An 18,967-nucleotide genomic window follows, 5' to 3' on the forward strand; every position below is an offset into this window, starting at 1 on the left:
CGACAAGACGATGGCCAATAAAGGGTGAAACATTACTTTACATTCTGTATCTACAAACGCCTGCTACTGTCAAGAAGAACGACTAGGAGAACAGTAACTTTCCTGTTTTCTTTCTAAAATAACAACCTAGTAATCCGTCTGTACATGTCGTCCCAACACTGTAAAATCAAAGCAATGTGATTTCCTCTCATCTCCCTGTCAGACTTTTAATCCAACTATTGGGAGACTAGATAAATACATAATGCATTATTAATTGACAACCACACAGTACCATGCTCGAGAGCTAATTCCCAGACTTAGTATGACATTAACAGAATTCAAATTCGACCCGAGCACACCGCGACAGTTAAATACTAAATACATTCCTTCCCATGCCTGAAAGATTTAAGAATTAAGAAAGACACATAAGATGCTGGGAATTCCAGAACTCGTATGTTGTTTTGCTTCTCGCCAGTGAAGTCAAAGCCAGTAGGTGTATACAACATGTTCACAAAGTGTGTGCGTCTCCTCTCATGCTTGATATCTGCCAGGTTGGATGAGAAGAAACCTTTAAATATGAGAGAGAGAAAATAGAGAGAGGAAAAAGAAAAAAAACGGAACACTGACTGAAAACCAGAGAGAACGACTCAAATCATAGAGAGACCTTACTGTCATCCCCCTCAATCCTCCTAAATGTCACCATTAAACGCACAGGCAGCAGTGGAAATGCCAAGGTCAATCCCTAGCAGTCCATTTGATGAGAGAAAGAGACAGTAAAATGACTTAACCTCCTCCAGCTAATCTCTGGAGCTGGCCATATTAACAAGTGCTTTATGAGCATATCAAAGACCAGTCAGCATTTATGAGGTGGTCATCAGTAAAAAAAAAAAAATTAAAAAGGCATTTGATGTCTGCATAACGTCATCACATCCAATTTAAGTCTACACGTTTGGGTTTAGCTGATCAAAGATTGCATATAGCATAAGAGAAAACAAAATAGAAAAAACAAATGTCCCTTTAGAGGAGGCCATTCCATTGAGATCAAACACTGACTAGACTACACTCTTAGAAAAAAAGTTGCTATCCAGAACCTAAAAGGGTTCTTCGGCTGTCCCCATTGGAGAACACTTTGAAGAAACCATTTTGGTTCCAGGTAGAACCCTTTTGGTGATTCTACATGGAAACCAACAGGGTTCCCTACCTTCAACCAAAAAGGGTTATCTTATGGGGACAACCGAAGAACACTTTTGGAACCCTTTTTTCTGAGAGTGTAGACTAGAATATAATATAACATACATTGCCTTCAGAAAGCATTCATACCCCTCGACTTACTCCACATTTTGTTGTGTTACATTTTGTTAGAATCAACATTGGCAGTGATTACAGCTGTGAGTCTTTCTGGGTAAGTATTGCATTTTGTACAATATTTGCACATTATTCTTTAAAAAAATCTTCAAGCTCTGTCAATTTGCCATTTTTTAATGACTTGCCATACTTTTTCAAGCCATTTTAAGTCAAAACTGTAACTATGCCACTCAGGAACATTCAACGTTGTCTTGGTAAGCAACTCCAGTGTATATCTGGCCTTGTGTTTTAGGTTATTGTCCTGCTGAAAGGTGAATTTGTCTCCCAGTGTCTGTTGGAAAGCAACCTGAACCAGGTTTCCCTCTAGGATTTTGCCTGTGCTTAGCTCTATTCTGTTTCTTTTTATCCTAAAACACTCCATAGTCCTTGCAGATGAGCATACCCATAACATGATGCAGTCACCACCATGATTGAAAATATAAAGAGTGGTACTCAGTGACGTGTTGTGTTGGATTTCAAATCCAATTTTATTAGTCACATGCGCCAAATACAACAGGTGTAGTAGACCTTACAGTGAAATGCTTACTTACGAGCCCCTAACAAATGCAGTTAAAAAAAATAAATGGATAAGAATATGAAATAAAAGATAACAGCAGCAGTAAAATAACAGCAGCAGTAAAATAACAATAGCAAGACTATATACAGGGGGGTACCGGTACAGAGTCAATGTGCGGGGGCACCGGTTAGTTGAGGTAATATGTACAGTACATGAAGGTAGAGTTTTTAAAGAGACTATCCATAGATGATAACAACAGAGAGTAGCAGCGGTGTAAAAGAGGGGGGTAATGCAAATAGTCTGGGTAGCCATTTGATTAGGTGTTCAGGAGTCTTATGGCTTGGAAGCTGTTTCGAAGCCTATTGGACCTAGACTTGGCGCTCCGGTAACGCTTGCCGTGTGGTAGCAGAGAGAACAGTCTATGACTGGGGTGGCTGGAGTCTTTGACAATTTTTAGGGCGATTTTCACACCGCCTGGTATAGAGGTCCTGGATGGCAGGAAGCTTGACCCCAGTGATGTACTGGGCCGTTCGCACTACCCTCTGTAGTGCCTTGCGGTCGGAGGCCGAGCAGTTGCCATACTAGGCAGTGAGGAAACCATGCTCTCATGGTGCTACCTTTTGAGGATCTGAGGACCCATGCCAAATCTTTTCAGTCTCCTGAGGGGGAATATGTTTTGTCGTGCCCATGTTAGTTTGTTGGTGATGTGGACACCAAAGAACTTGAAGCTCTCAACCTGCTCCAGATTTGCCTCAAACATAACGCTTTGTATTCAGCACATGCAGTAAATTTCTTTGCCACATTGTATGCAGTATTACTTAACTGCCTAATTGCAAAAATATGCATGTTTTGGAAAATCTTCCATCTATTCACTTTGTCATTTAAATGAGTGTTGTTGATCCATCCTCAGTTTTCTCCTATCACAGCCATTCAATTCTGTAACTGTTTTAAAGTCCATAACCATTGGCCTCATGGTAAAATCCCTGAGCGGTTTCCTTCCTCTCCGGCAACTGAGTTAGGAAGGATGCCTATATCTATGTAGTGACTGGTTGTATTGATACATCCAAAGTGTAATTAATAACTTCACCATGCTAAAAGGGATATTCAATGTCCGCTTGTTTTATTTACTTTGCCCATAGGTGCCCTTCTTTGTGAGCTATTGGAAAACCTCCCTGGTCTTTGTTGTTGAATCTGTGTTTGAAATGCACTACTCGACTGAGGGACCATTACAGATAATTGTATGTGTGGGGTACAGAGATGAGGTAGTCATAAAAATATCATGTTAAACACTATTATTGCACAGAGTGAGTCCATACAACTTATGTGACATGCTAAGCAACTCTTTACCCCTGAACTTATTTCGGCTTGCAATAACAAAGGGGTTTGAATACTTAATGACTCAAGTTTTTCCTTAAAAAAAAAGATTTAAAAAAATTGTAAACATTTCAAAAAACATAATTCCACTTTGACATTATGGGGTATTGTGTGTAGGCCAGTTGCACATAAATCTCCATTTTAACCATCTTAAATTCAGGCTGTAACACAAAATGTGAGGCAAAAAGGTCAAGGGGTGTGTGAACGCTTTCTGAAAGGCACTGCAGTACAATTAGAAGTAGAACAGTAGAACGCACCACAGTTGGCCTCGTCCGATCCATCGGCACAGTCCGGGTCCTCGTCACACACCCACAGGGCTGAGATACAGTGCAGGGAGCTCTTACACTGGAACTGGTTGGCAGAACAGGTGCTCTCAGCTGGGGATGGAGACCGATGGCACAGCAGAGAGAGAAGAGACAGGGAGTTAAAACAGGTACATCAACTCTGAAGAATAAAGATGAAAAGAGACGCCGTCACGTGCTATACAAAAAATGACCAGTTAACCAGTCTATATAAAAATGGTAAAACTCCCTCGGCTAATGCAACTGAAGGTACCAAAATGATCAAAAATGACCAAAACAATAGCAATGCACATGCACTGTAGTTGCATCAAATTCACACAAATCATCTTTCTTATATGTGGCAAACACACCTATGGTGTGGAGCAATAGAGAAAGTACAATGATGAGTATATCAGATTCATTTTTCCTCCACACCCTCCTTCCTGCCACAGTACCCTGACACCCAGAGCACAGCTTCCTCTTTCCCAGCAGGGGGGTGGAGGTGGTTAGAGCTCCAGCTGCATCTCTAAACCCTCAGCCCTCCCAGCGTGATTAGCCCTGGTTAAACCTCCCTCTGTCTCAGAAAGACATCCCCTCAGCCCTCAGACGCAGGCTAAACCTCCTTCTGTCTGCCCTAATCTGCACCCTGGGTGAGACTCAGCTCCTGAAATATCCTCTCTGTCTCGCTCTGTCGCTCACACGCGCGCATCATTTTCCAAGCCCTAACGCCGGGGTCGACAATTTACCTGTGTAATGTCAGCTGGCTTGCACTGAGGTGGGAGGGGTGGAAATATTTGAGGTGTGTCCTTAAGAACGTGAGCCAATATGCCAATTTCAGTGAGTGCAACTAGGGATATTTAAGGCCGACAAAAAGCTTGTTTTAGCGGCAAAGCAATTGGTAACGACGTTGATTTTGCCAGAGGATGCGCCTTAATTAAGTATATCACTAGGGCTTTATTGAAACATCATGAATATCAGAACACTCAGACATTCCCCTTTTTATTTATTTTTTAAATCTTGGACATTATTTTTGTCCAGCTTCTGTGAAACATTTGGACTCATTATGTGCTACGCCCATTGCGTGAAAGGTGCTATGCCCATTGCGTGAAAGGTGTCCGCGAACGTAGGGAGCCTGTTTAGGAACAAGTTATCAAAAAAACGTTATTCATTTTGCCCCCCCGAAAAATTTATCTTCCACTTTCCTCGGTTGGAACTTTCAAACCGCGGGAAACCGCGGGGATTGGTGCTGAATCCGCTTTGAGGCTATATTTGCCTGTTTTGTTACCTTTCACTTGGCTAAGTCCCTATGGCCAAATCAACGGCAATGGTAGGCTACAGCTATAGAGAGTAAATCTGGGAGCAGTAACGATGAGTGGATATTCCCCCCTTTGTGGGGGAATATCGTGGTTCAACCCCCTGCTGGTGCAATTGTCTTCTTCTCTGTTCCCAGTGGCCTCGGGGCAACACGGCTCTACCACTGAGCCAGGCCGGGGTTGAATGTGCCTGCAGCCAGAGACTCAGGAGGTGAAGGGAGGGAGATCAGACTGCTTCTAGGGCTGGAGCTCTGAGACGAGTCGTTAACCCACCACTGTGATCTAATAAGGCGTTCATGGATGGCGTGCATGTATGTGTGTGTGTGTGTGTGTGTGTGTCTTGAGACCGTGCTCCAGTCTGTCTTAGAGCTGTCACTTTGATTCGCGATGACAACCAGACAGGTGTGACTACAGGTACTTACTAAGACCCTTCTCTCTGTCTCTCTCACAGACATGAGGAATTGTCTCATAACCTTTACCCGGTGCTGTACATTTCAGACAAACGAAAGAAGCATCCAGAAGTTCAGAACTTTAAAATGTCAGAGGGATAACAAGCAGGGGATGAAACTCCAATCAAAATCCACAGCGAGGTCAAACTAGGTCAACTGAAAGGAAACACACCTCCTTTTCGTATTATAACAAGGACATGTGGCTTTTATTAATAATGGACCTTCCTTGTATCTACGAAGGGAATTAACCAGGTATGGTGGCATGAACATAGAAGGCTGGGGGCTTTCTATAATCCAAAGAGAATTGTTAACAGGGTGAATCATTGACCAAGAGTTGAAGATCAGAGAGGAAGTCACAGAGTCGGTCTGTTTCAGAGTCTGAGTTTCTCTCTACTGTTCCTTTCTTTTCTTGTGTCATTCATCAAAGGGTTGTCTCTCGCTAAAGAAATGACCAGAGTGCCAACAACTAAAAGCCTTTTCAATACTCTATTATCTAAATCTTGCAGAGGCTCATTTTTCATGGCAAGTGAAATTGAAATCCTCCGGCAAAAAGTACAGAGCTGTCAAAACTTTTCATCACATAGTCAGCCTCTTCTTTAAGACCGTATCTATTAAGATCCATCTACAGATGATTTGATTCTTACGGCAGTCCGTCTCGTCCTCGCCGTCTCCACAGTCGTCCTGTCCGTTACAGCGCAGGTTCAGTGGGATGCACTTCTGACGCTTCCTGCATTTGAACTGTCCAGATAGACAGATGTAGGATTCTGTAGAAGGTATGAACAAAAGGTGTTAGCCTTAGCCGGGGTAGTCTACAATGTCGTTTTTGACAGTTGTGGAAACTTTTGGGCGGATTCAGAATAGGATGGATAGCGTCATAATTGATTTATTTACTTTATTTAACCAGGTAAGTAACGAGTATGCATTCTCTTTTACAATAATGGCCAGAAATGTAAAGAAATTCACCACAGTTGGCTTCATCAGAGTTGTCCCCACAGTCGTTCTCCCCATCACAGATAAACGGAGGCAGAGCACAGAGACCAGTTCCACACTGGAACCTCCCTGGCTGGCATTTAAACTCAGCTGTGAGGAAAGAACAGAAACACACACACATTGCACCGACTTTATAGAAACACAGCTAGTGAATAAAACCAGGGAGAAGGGTTGTAACATTTACTGTACTGTACTGTGCAGTTAGTGTCCTGCTCCACTAGAGGGCTGTGAATTGATTGTGTAATTGCGAGTTGTTGTGTAGAGAAAATGTGACCACCCTTACTGGGACCTTGTCAAGTGTATGTGTGTGTTGGTGACTCACGGCAGTCTGGAGGCTCGTCCGACCCGTCCCCACAGTCATCCACCGTGTCACACTTCCACCAGAAGGGGATGCACTCATCTGTCCCACAGCGGAACTACAAGACACAACAAGATTTCATCATCATCATCATCATCCAGGAAGATTTTGGGGACACTAAAGTACCTTAATGAAACCCCTGCTGGTCCCCTCCCCATCTTCCAAAAACATGAAAACACACCTCATCAAAACACACCCCCCCCACTCTCCCTCCAACTAGCACAGGCTTAGCTGGTAGCTGCTTCATTGGGTGGCAGGTACAGTAGCCTTTGTGATTAGAGAGTTGGGCCAGTAACCAAAAGGTCGCTGGTTTGAATTCCGAAGCCGACAAAATCTGACACTGTGCCCTTGAGCAAGGCACTTAACCCAATTGATCCAGGGGTGCTGGACAAGGGTGCCACTGGCCGTGACCCCACACTCCCTATGGGCGTCTCAGGGGGAGTTGGGATATGCAAGAAGCACATTCCCATGAGACACATATTGGACATGTTACAAGTGTATAACATGTCAAATATAAGCACTCCTCTAATTATTCCTCAGGCAATATTTACTTACTTTGACTGTGAAATGTTGTTGTCCCACCTAGCTACCTTAAGATGGATTCACTAGCTGTAAGTGGCTCTGGATAACAGCGTCTGCTGAATGACTCAAATGTAAAATATTTCTGTAAGCAGTAGGAGAAAAGGGCCACTGACCTGGCTGGCTGTGCAGTTGGAAAGGCAGGTCTTGTTTTCTGCAGCCAGGTAGAAGTGGGTGGGGCAGGCACACCTGTAACCTCCCCCAGGGGAGAGCAGACACAGGTGGCTGCAGCCTCCGTTGGTCACCTGACACTGGTGTTTGGGCACTGCGGCGGAGAGAGGGAGACTAAAACCCAACATTCACAGCTACAGCCCTTTCCCCTCCACTCTGCTGTCAGCATCATTAGTCTGAGGGCACATTTGCTCATTACAATTAAAAAATAAACACCTCTCTCTCGCTCAAAGGCATGCAGACACACACACTGAGTGTCTAGACAATTACCGTCGGGTTGGCGGAGAGGGTGGTACACCTTGATGTTGTGGATGGTTCTCCAGTATCTGAGCAGCTCTGCTCCCTGAGCCCCGGAGGTCTTGTGGGCCCGGTTCAGCGACTTGGACTTCTCATCCGTCCAATAGATGACATCCTCAAACAGAGTCAGCGCCGTCACCTCCCAGATGTCTTGACTCGGCACTGGAATGGAATACACACTGATTAATCAGAGTCTGGAATACAGCCAGATCACACACACACAGTAGATTAACATGCCACTTCTACATTACGTTCATCTGATACTGCTTTAGGAGGAATCTGCTGAACACACACACACACACAGCTCGTCCTGAATAATTGCTGTGACAAGCTGCCAGGCTCTGTGGTGTTTTATTGTAGGCAAAGAGAAGTAAAGACGTGACTAAATGGACTGTGTCTGTCAGCATGGCTTAGTAGAGCACGGAGTAGACTATAAGTACTACAGCTAATCACAAACTGGCTGTTGAAGACGAAAGACTGAAATTAAATTAACAATAAAAATACGTTGAGAATGTCGTGACTTCACTTTAATTAACCTCTACAGGATCGGTGTCCTCCCCACGGGACGGTTAAGCTAACGTAGGCTAATGTGATTAGCATGAGGTTGTAAGTAACATGAACATTTCCCAGGACAGACATATCTGATATGGGCAGAAAGCTTAAATTATTGTTAACTTGTTAATTGTTAATTGTCTAACTGCACTGTCCAATTTACAGTAGTTATTACAGTGAAATAATACCATGCTATTGTTTGAGGAGAGTGCACAATTATGAACTTGAAAATGTATTAATAAACCAATTAGGACCATTTGGGCAGTCTTGATACCACATTTTGAACAGATATGCAATGGTTCATTGGATCAGTCTAAAATGTTGCACATACACTGCTGTCATCTAGTGGCCAATATCTAAATTGCGCCTGGGCTGGAATAATACATTATGGCCTTTCTCTTGCATTTCAAAGATGGTACAAATAAAATACAATAAAATGCATGCGTTTTTCTTTGTATTATCGTTTATCAGATCGAATGTGTTATATTCTCCGACATTAATTTCACATTTCCACAAACTTCAAAGTGTTTTCTTTCAAATGGTATCAAGAATATGCATATCCTTGCTTCAGGTCCTGAACTACACGCACTTAGATTTGGGTATGTCATTTTAGGCTAAAATGTATGAAAAGGGTCGGATCCTTAAGAGGTTTTTAAGCCTTGTTTAATAACATGTTTTGTTTGTGAACCAAATAGTACTGGGGGAAAATTGTGTTAGACCGAATGAATAACTAAAAAAAAAGGTGAGAAAAACATTTCTCATTTCTCACAGGTTGAATGCCAGAGATAGATAGCGACTCATTTCAATTAACACCTTGCTTTGAAGTGTATGGAACAGGCATATTAATGACTTGGCTCACGCTCGGTTTCTGTGGAGTTGAATCAATCACGGACAAACCGCTTCACAGTAATGTCAAATGTTTTTATCTAAAGTCTGAAAAAGTACACTCAATTTTATTTGATTTATTTATTTCATCTGTATTTAACCAGGTAGGCCAGTTGAGAACAAGTTCTCATTTACAACTGCGACCTGGCCAAGATAAAGCATAGCAGTGGGACAAAAAACAACAACACAGAGTTACACATGGAATAAACAAACATGCAATCAATAACACAATAGAAAAAGTCTATATACAGTGTGTGCAAATGAGGTAGGATAAAGGGGGTGAGGTAATAAATAGGCCATGGTGGCGAAATTATTACAGTACGGCAAATTAAACACTGGGGTGATAGATGACAATGTCAATGGCAAACTGACCTTAAATCGGCACAAAGTATTATTTTCAATTGAGCCATCAAATGTTGACACAGACAGACAGACAGACAGACAGACAGACAGAGACAGACAGACAGACAGACAGACAGACAGACAGACAGAGAGACACACAGACAGACACACAGACAGACAGACACACAACAGACAGACACACAGACAGACCAAGGGCAACACTCAATTCACTGTCCCTTACCTTTGCGTCGTTTTGAACCGTCCATGTTTGAGAAGAGAATTTGATGCGAGTCAGCCCAGTAAAGTCTTTTTGCCGTGTAGTCGATGGTGAGAGCTGCAGGACTGAATATGTCTGTGTCGCTGATCACCGTCCGGCCGCTGCCGTCCAAACCTATCCTCCCGATATGGGGATACTCTCCACTGTCGATCCAGAACACATAACTACAGAGGAATGGATACAGTTTTCAGCTAGACACCTTAGGCTACACTTCCCCACTTCGTTGGTCAAATGGGCTATGTGAACTGTGAATTGCGGTCGTCTCACTTGGTCATCTTAAGGTTAATGCCCTAACTGTAAGTCGCTCTGGACAAGAGTGTCTGCAAAATGACAAAAATGATGTAAATCTAACTGTAACTTTACTTCTCGTTACGGAGTAGTTTACGTGAGATTTCAAACTCAACATCAAAATGAGTACTAGACTTCAAGAGCCTGAGCAGAAAGTCGGCTGCCTCAGAAACAAAACAGCATAGGTACACTTACTTAATCAGTAACAAACTGATTAGCTGGCATTTCTTTAGACAGTCTGTGGTTTCTCTCGACAGACATAGCTAAATCTCGTTCTGGATTCATTCTCTCCAGACGGTACTGTGACAGATAGCAGCACGGTGTAAAGACAGGTGGAGAAGATGGAGAGTTGTACATGCCCAGTATCAGCATCCAGAGCCAGGTCGGTAGGGATGTCCAGACCGGTGCTGACCAGCACCACAGGATAGAGTCCGTTAGCCTTGGACACCTCCAGACTCTTCTTCCTTATGTCGCACCAGTACAGGTTCTTGCCGATCCAGTCCACGGCTAGAGCACTAGGGGTGGTCGTCCTGTGGATTACCTGTGGGTCAGAGGAGAGGAAACAGGTAGGGACATTTTCTTTCAAATCTCAATATCAAATCATTTCTTGAGTAACAACTAAGTACCTTCATGTGATTGTTTTCAATTCAATTTGTCAAAAAGAAGAAGAAGAGAAAATCTAATCTTCGCAAAAGGGCAATTTCTCAAGCAAGATTTTTCCTAGGACTTGCTGCGTGCTGTCCGAGTGGGGGGAGGGGGAAAACTGAAAAGCGGCTGTCATTGGCAGAGAGTTTGGAAATCTCTTTCTTATTGGTCTATTAACCAACTTGATGGCCTGGTGATGTCACCGTGGCAGGCCAAATCTCCATCCCACCAAAAACAGACTGACATTTCAGGCAGTCTTTTTTTAAAACAGCTCTTACCCAAAAGGACATCGTCATTTTCACAATTTCACTGTATTATTCCAACCTCATAGTGTGGAAGTATATATAGAACACAGGGAAATCATGTTTCTGACTGCACTGGGCCTTTAAAGCAACTCAAGATGAATCAGAAAAGCACCGTAACCCGTTTCGTGGAGCCCTCACATTCTAACCCAAACAGTTGGATTCAGTGACCCCGGGGTTAACGATTGATTGCGTGAAAGGAAGGTAAGCTAGCCCTGGAGTGATTTTGTCGCAAATTAAGAAGACAGTGTGAAAAGCCCGAACGACTCACAACAGCCTTCTATGGGTCTGCACTGCAACAGTTCTAATATCGCCTTCATTCTAGTGATGACATTGGTCCCATAACTACAGAAGCGGTCTCGACTCGGAAGAGTTTCGGCAGCAGTGAGCTACGAATCAGACGGGAGTGATCCTGGGTACAGTAAAGCTATAATGAGTCATTAGCCCCGTATTAACGATAACGAGCCAAGGGGAGCCCCCTTAGGTGCTCAGGTTCTGTTGGCACTCTAACGTCATCCAGACTCTGACCCTGGCCTTTGGAAAGCTAAAATGGGGAGCCATGATTGGAGAGCAGCCATGTTCAAGGACGCGAACACATGCACACTGATACGATCATTGACATTGAGATACCGAGTCAGAGATCTTCCTCTGTGTAGCAAGAAAGCACATTTCGTACTGTATCTACGGTGCATAACATGATCATGACAGGGTTCAGTAACACTTGAACTGTTCGTCATAACAGCATGATGATATTGTCATAAATATGACGGCAACAAAACATCATAAAATACAGCTGAACCTAAACCAACAGCCGTTGTTCTGTGCCAAACACCATAAACTAATACTCAGCCATCAACTGCATAATGCTGTGAACTATTAACAAGGGGGTTTAGGCCCAAAACCATAAAGTATTTCCCGAGGTGTAACGAAAACAAAGTTTTACAAAGAAGCTGTGTGTCTAAGGAATTATCCACACTCTATAGTGTACATTGTTTGACAATGGAATGCATTAAAATCTCATTCCGCATTAGGCGCTACATGACCATAATCCCTCCTGTAGAATAAATTGTTTTATGTGCTCCGGCTCAACCTTCAGCCAGGGAAGACTGTCACCTTTAGTCACATTTAAACCGCTGCACAGTCAGGGCGTTTAATTCTAGATTTATAAAGCAGCTATAGACCTTCTCAACATCTCATCTCTAACAGTGTAATCTTGCCTCGTGGGGGGGATGAGAGCGAGAGAGAAAATGGATAAAGTGCATCCTTCCCTCAGGCTCATACGTTAACCACTACCACAAGAACACTATCTCACCACACACCTTCGTCAGGCTAATGTAGAACACGGTTGGGGTCAATTTGAATTGAAGACACTCAATTCAGGAAGTGATTTGAATAAATTACAAATGAGTCAACTTTTGAAATATATAGCTTCTCCTTGTAATGAACACGATGGGAGACAGAGCTGGTTTCAAGCGCAGGGCGCAGCAGGTGTTTATTGTAAAGGACCACAGGAGGCAGGTAACTGGGTCCAGGGGCAGGCAGAAGTTCATACACAGGGCGTCCAAAAAGGCAACAGTACAGGCAGGGAAAAGGCTAGTAACGTCGTCCGGGAGATCAGGCAAAAGGTTGATAACAGGAAATCTGATAGGCTAAAGTACAGGCAGGGAATAGGCAAAAGGCGTCGTTAGTGAGGCAGGCAAAAACTATCAGATACGGGAGGATTATGTTACAGGAAAAACAGGGCTCCGAATAGAAGAGTGTCACAAAACAAACCATACCTCACAGTGATGGTGTGCAAAGACTGAACTAAATAGTGTGTGATAATGACATGCAGGTGATTAGAATTCAGGTGATTGGGATCTGGAAATTGAGCTGTGCTCAGGGGATCTAGGTGTTTGAGAGTGTGAGCTGGAAAGTGGACTGGAAAGTGAGCTGCGTTCAGGGGATTTAGGTGTTTGAGAGTGTGAGTTGGGAGCAGACGTTACACTCCTCTTCCGTTTTTTTTGAGAAGTCATTGAAAAGAGACGCCCTTTTTTTCAATTTTTGAATTGGAATCTGTTAACTTCCTGAATTGAATAACTTCTATTCCAATTTACCCCAAACCTGATGTATAAGCCGGTACTCTACTGTACCTTTAGGTCGCTCCCATTCAGTCGCATTCTGTTTATCCTCCGTTGGGTTAGGGCAGGAGAGCTCGAGTCGATCCAGTAAATCAACTCCTTCCTGTAGTCAAAGTCCACTGCTATAATGTTACTGAGGCCCTGCGGGACACAATCATAAGGTACATGTTGTACTGTTGGTACAAAAAAATACCTCATTAAATATTGAGCAATTGCTTTGCATAATTGGTTGGGGAGAGACATGTACTCAAGTGAGATGATCAATAAAAAGAGTCTGTGCATAAGAAAAATCCTCCGTCCTTAAATATTGAGCTGGTTAAAAAAAAAGGAACACTTCTCTTTGTGTGTCTTACCTGTTTTAAAGGAGTGTATTTGGATCCATCAGTGCTTATTTTCCTGATGTCGTGATGGTCGGCCAGAATCAGGAAGGGCTCTTCAGCTGAAGAAAATACAAGAAAAAGAAAAAAATACAGCAATTACACGACGACGACGACTAACAATATAGTCCAAAGAAATAATCTGATAGACATGTGTGACTCTTCAGTACCATCACTATGCAGGGGCAACTGTAGCAGTATGCTCTCAGAGATAATGGCTTGTGAAAATATTCACTCCACTTGGCATTTTCCCTATTTTGTTGCCTTACAACCTGGAATTAAAATTGATTTTTTTGGGGGGGGGGTTTGTAATAATTTCATTTACACAACATTTACAACACTTTGAGGATGCAAAATATTTTTTGGTGTGAAACAAAACAAATAAGACAAAAAAACAGAACATGCATAACTATTCACCCCCCCCAAAGTCAATACTTTGTAGAGCCACCTTTTGCAGCAATTACAGCTGCAAGTCTCTTGGGGTATGTCTCTATAAGCTTGGCACATCTAGCCACTGGGATTTTTGCCCATTCTTCAAGACAAAACAGCTCCAGCTCCTTCAAGTTGGATGGGTTCCACTGGTGTACAGCAATCTTTAAGTCATACCACAGATTCTCAATGGGATTGAGGTCTGGGCTTTGACGAGGCCTTTCCAAGACATTTAAATGTTTCCCCTTAAACCACTCAAGTGTTGCTTTAGCAGTATGCTTAGGGTCATTGTCCTGCTGGAAGGTTGAACCTCCGTCCCAGGCTCAAAGCTCTGGAAGACTGAAACAGGTTTCCCTCAAGAATTTCATTGTATTTAGCGCGCCATACATCATTCCTTCAATTCTGACCAGTTCCCAGTCCCTGCCAATGAAAAACATCCCCACAGCATGATGCTGGGATGGTTTTCTAGGGTTGAGAGGTGTTGGGTTTGCGCCGGATGTAGCGTTTTCCTTGATGGCCAAAAAGCTACATTTTAGTCTCAACTGACCAGAGTACCTTTTTTCATATGTTTGTGGAGTCTCCCACATTCCTTTTGGTGAACCCCAAACATGTTTGCTTATTTTTTTCTGGCCACTCTTCCGTAAAGCCCAGCTCTGTGGAGTGTACGGCTTAAAGTGGTCCTATGGACAGATACTCCAATCTCCGCTGTGGAGCTTTGCAGCTCCTTCAGGGTTATCTTTGGTCTCTTTGTTGCCTCTGTGATTAATGCTCTCCTTGCCTGGTCTGTGAGTTTTGGTGGGCAACTCTCTCTTGGCAGGTTTGTTGTGGTGCCATATTCTTTCAATTTTTTAATAATGGATTTAATGGTGTTCCGTGGGATGTTCAAAGTTATATAATATTTTTTTATAACCCAACCCTGATCAGTACTTCTCCACAACTTTGTCCCTGACCTGTTTGGAGAGCTCCTTGGTCTTCATAGTGTCGCTTGATTGGTGGTGCCCCATGCTTAGTTGTTTTGCAGTCTCTGAGGCCGTTCAGAACAGGTGTATATGTACTGATCATGTGACAGATCATTTGACACTTAGATTGCACACAGGCTGACTTTATTTAATTAATTATATGACTTCTGAAGGTAATTGGTTGCACCAGATCTGATTTAGGGGCTTCATAGCAAAGGGGGTGAATTCATATGCACCCACCACTTTTCTGTTTTTTATTTTTTCAATTTTTTTGAAACAAGTAATTTTTTTCAATTCACCAATTTGGACTATTTTGTGTCCATTACATGAAATCGAAATAACATTCCATTTAAATTACAGGTTGTAATGCAACAAAATAGGAAAAATGCCAAGGGGGGTGAATACCTTTGCAAGGCACTGTAGCTCATCATTACTCATAAAGTCATTACTTTTAATGCATTGTCTCATTATCCTACAGCAGGTGCAGTAACGTTACAGTCAGAGGCTCTGGAGGTGTCAATCTTATACAACCACTGATTTCCTCCCTAGCTCCAAGCCCTAGTATATATCACCATCACAGGCTATTATTTGACTGGGCTCACTACAGGTACCTTCCCATAGAGATAGAACAAGTGGTTTTACGTCATACATATTCTAGTGTCCTCTTTTAACTAATCAGGATCCTCGTTCTGACGGCAAGATAATTCCCCTTTGATTTCCCGAAGTCCCTGATTTAAAAAAAAAAAATCAAGCAGGAAGGTGGGTGACAGAGGATCAGACACATGGGAAGATGTGTAAGAAGGAAGAGAGAGAAGATGGAGAGAAGGAATGGGACGAACGAAGATGGAGAAAGTGGTACCTCAAGCAGCAGAGGCACAGATACAAGGACAGATGGGTAAGATGAGAGAGAGAGAGATAGAGGGAGAGAGAGAGAGAGAGAGAGAGAACAAAAAAAAGAACAGAAGAGAAAATGATGGAGGTAGAGACAGAGGTATACCTGAGAGAGACCTGCAGCTGTGCGAGTTCTTAGCTGGCGCCTCGTAGCCGTCTGCACACAGACACTTGTAAGATCCGTATGTGTTGACGCAGAGCTGGCTACAGGGGAAGTCGGATGAACACTCGTCAATGTCAACACACGTTTGGCCATCGTTCTTCAAGCGAAATCCCGGCCAACACTTGCACTGGATCGGACGTGAGGGAGAAATTGAGAGCCATTATTTTTCTAACAGAATCCATGTGCGGAGGCACTGAATTAATCAATAGAAAAGTCACGGGGTACTGTCGCCATCGGGTGTGACTACTGACTATACAGGGATACTATGACACAAAGGGATTTAGTAGGTTCTGAGTGCAAAATCCATGGTTTGTTTTGTTGGCGAGCCACTCTGGTATGCACATCTTACAGAGTATGGATTTAAATCGACAACCTATGGCTTACAGCAACCAGGCAGATCCCAACATATAAACTGTACTGTATGTACCGGGGTCATGGTTATTAAGTATGAGTAGCACAAACAAACACATATGGTAAGCCAGAAGCAAGTCCACATAGAATGTTGATTTAGGTTCTGTTTGTTTTATTGTTAAACATGATAATATATGGAATGTAGTAACACCGGTGTTAAATCCTATCATTATAGAGAAATTTGCAAAACATCAATAAACAGTTTTCACGAAGCCTTAGTTTTATGTTGTAAGAGCTTAGTGGTTTACCATACTTAGAGCTATATCGTGTGTGTGTGTGTGTGTGACTCTGAGAAATAACCTTGTACAGTTCATGACTTGCGATTCTGTGTGTGTGTGTGTGTGTGTGTGTTAGTGTGTGTGTGTCTGTGTGTGTGTGTGTGTGTGCGTGCGCAATTCTGAGAAAGCGAGCAGGGGTACCTTCCTACCTTGTAGCCTACAGGCAGGTTTTCACAGTCCTGTGTGCATCCACTGACTCGACGGTTCAGACACTCATTGACGTGACAGTTCCTCTCGTCTGACGCGTCCCCACAGTCATCCCTCCTGTTACACAGGCTGGCCAGCGAGACACAGCGGCCGTTGACACACATGAAGAAAGAGCCGTTGCACAAGCTTTCTACAGAACAAAGTGGTACGTGTTAGATTTGAACTTTCTGTGAAAGCCAGGAATGCAAGACTCCTGAATTCCCGGAACCAGATTAAGCCTTGTCCTAGATAAAAAAATGTAAAAAAAATGTTTGTTGTTGTTGTCAAGTACTTGGCTTAATCTGGGTCTGGGGAACCGGCCAACATAATTAACAGTCAATTAAACATATTTCTATCAACCAGGAATGTGTACACATAGGGGTGTACCTGTGCCAGTGCACCTGCCCCTTTGCCCTCCTACTCGCCAACTGCCCTTCTGGGTGGTGGTATTTGTATATATTTTTGTACACAGGTTTTGACGTTGTTGTTCTGAACTCACTGTCCGAAATTCGTTGTGATGTCGTCAAGTTCGCCACCCCGTCATTTGTGCCTGTTTGTCGGCCCTGTATGGAGTTCGTGCCCGGATTCCAAACATGTACGGCTTGATGCAGTCACAGATCGAATTTTTATATATATTTTTGGCACTTTTACTCTTTTTTTCTCCGTTATTTCGTGATATCCAATTGGTAGTTACAGACTTGTCACATCCCTGCAACTCCCCTATGGACTTGGGAGAGGCGAAGGTCGAGAGCCATGCATCCTCCAAAACACGACCCAACCAAGCCAGCCACACCAATGTGTCGGAGGAAACACTGTGCAATTGGCGACCGAAGTCAGCTTGCAGGCACCCGGCCCGCCACAAGGATTCGCTAGAGCGCGATGGGACAAGGACATCCCGGCAGGCCAAACCCTCCCCTAACCTGGACGACGCTGGGCCAATTGTGCGCTGCCTCATGCGTCTCCCGGTCACGGCCAGATGTGACACAGGCCGGGATCGAACCTGGGTCTGTAGTGACGCCTTAGACCACTGCACCACTCGGGAGGCGCAAGCAACAGTACTGATACAACAGCATAACTTTTGATTCACACTTGATAACACTTGATTTACATCATCGTCAATATTCGGCCTGGTTGGCTGATAGCCGGCATGCAGCAGAGAGAGGCAGAAAGACAGAAAGGAGCGGCTCCATCTACGACCCAACTCCATCCCTTCTTCAGTCGGGAGTCGCAAACGAGTGTCATGGCAGCAGCAACCGAGGTAGCCAAGACGTTCATCCATGTTTCTCTCAAAGAACACATTTCGAAGTGTTTGACTACTTCTCTGTATCGTTCCAAGGTTACGTTTCGGCACCAACTCCGAATTCTTAAGGTTAGGCATTAACCCCGAATGGTTAAGGTAAGTGTTAAGGTTTGGGATAGGTGTAAAACAAAAATATTAAAAATAACCTATTGGTGGATTTAAACATGCATCCTTTGGGCACTTAGGAACCAGAGGCGGATGCTTCGGCCCATCTGCCATCCACGTCTCCAATGTCTACTTGAAGGTAGCCAGCCAGCCCATATATCATGAGTCAGAAGATCATAGATATTATATTATAAAGAGCATTGAAGATAAATCACAATCATTTTGAGCACCTGCCCCCTGAAATGTCCGAGCACGGCCCTGCTATCAACTCAATTTGTATCAGCCCTGTTCCCAGCAGGGCTATGAGCATAACGTGTTCGTAATAGGCTCAAACCAGCCGGGACATGGTGAGACTGGGGTGGTCTGTACCTCTTCTGTTCTCTCTCTCACACACACACATAAACACACACACGTGTGTTGTATCAGATGAAAGGCTTGCCTGCAGCGGAACACTTGGGGTTGTGTGGCAGCTCGTCTGATTGGTCGAGACAATCGGGATGGCCGTCACACTCCCACTGGACTCTGGGTAAACAGCGACCATCTGTGCAGCGGAACTCCCCCAGACTGCAGGACCCATACTCTGTAGGACACAGGAGGCGGGATGTGCAGTCAGAACACAACAAGAGGAAATACAAGAGGAAGATAGAGAGAGAGAGAGAGAGAGAGAGAGAGAGAGAGAGAGGAGAGAGAGAGAGAGAGAGAGAGGAGAAAGAGAGAGAGAGAGAGAGAGAGGAGAGAGAGAGAGAGAGAGAGAGAGAGAGAGAGAGAGAGAGAGAGAGAGAGAGAGAGAGAGAGAGAGAGAGAG

The 18,967-nt window shown here is 43.7% G+C and overlaps 1 protein-coding gene across 1 annotated transcript in view; it reads right to left on the bottom strand.

The window, feature by feature from the left end:
• LOC112255187 (low-density lipoprotein receptor-related protein 1B) overlaps positions 1-18,967 on the bottom strand; it is a 112,025-nt gene that overhangs the window by 48,105 nt on the left and 44,953 nt on the right. Inside the window, exons 39-51 of the mRNA XM_042324997.1 lie at positions 18,602-18,742; positions 16,721-16,908; positions 15,826-16,009; positions 13,417-13,502; positions 13,076-13,204; positions 10,356-10,537; positions 9,673-9,872; positions 7,626-7,814; positions 7,301-7,449; positions 6,570-6,663; positions 6,221-6,337; positions 5,902-6,021; positions 3,472-3,591 (exon numbers count right to left, since the gene is read on the bottom strand). Coding sequence (XP_042180931.1) covers positions 3,472-3,591; positions 5,902-6,021; positions 6,221-6,337; positions 6,570-6,663; positions 7,301-7,449; positions 7,626-7,814; positions 9,673-9,872; positions 10,356-10,537; positions 13,076-13,204; positions 13,417-13,502; positions 15,826-16,009; positions 16,721-16,908; positions 18,602-18,742 — 1,899 coding nt within the window. The remainder of the gene's footprint in view (positions 1-3,471; positions 3,592-5,901; positions 6,022-6,220; positions 6,338-6,569; positions 6,664-7,300; positions 7,450-7,625; positions 7,815-9,672; positions 9,873-10,355; positions 10,538-13,075; positions 13,205-13,416; positions 13,503-15,825; positions 16,010-16,720; positions 16,909-18,601; positions 18,743-18,967) is intronic.

The sequence above is a fragment of the Oncorhynchus tshawytscha genome, linkage group LG07 (assembly GCF_018296145.1).
Source record: "Oncorhynchus tshawytscha isolate Ot180627B linkage group LG07, Otsh_v2.0, whole genome shotgun sequence".
NCBI classification, from domain to species: domain Eukaryota; kingdom Metazoa; phylum Chordata; class Actinopteri; order Salmoniformes; family Salmonidae; genus Oncorhynchus; species Oncorhynchus tshawytscha.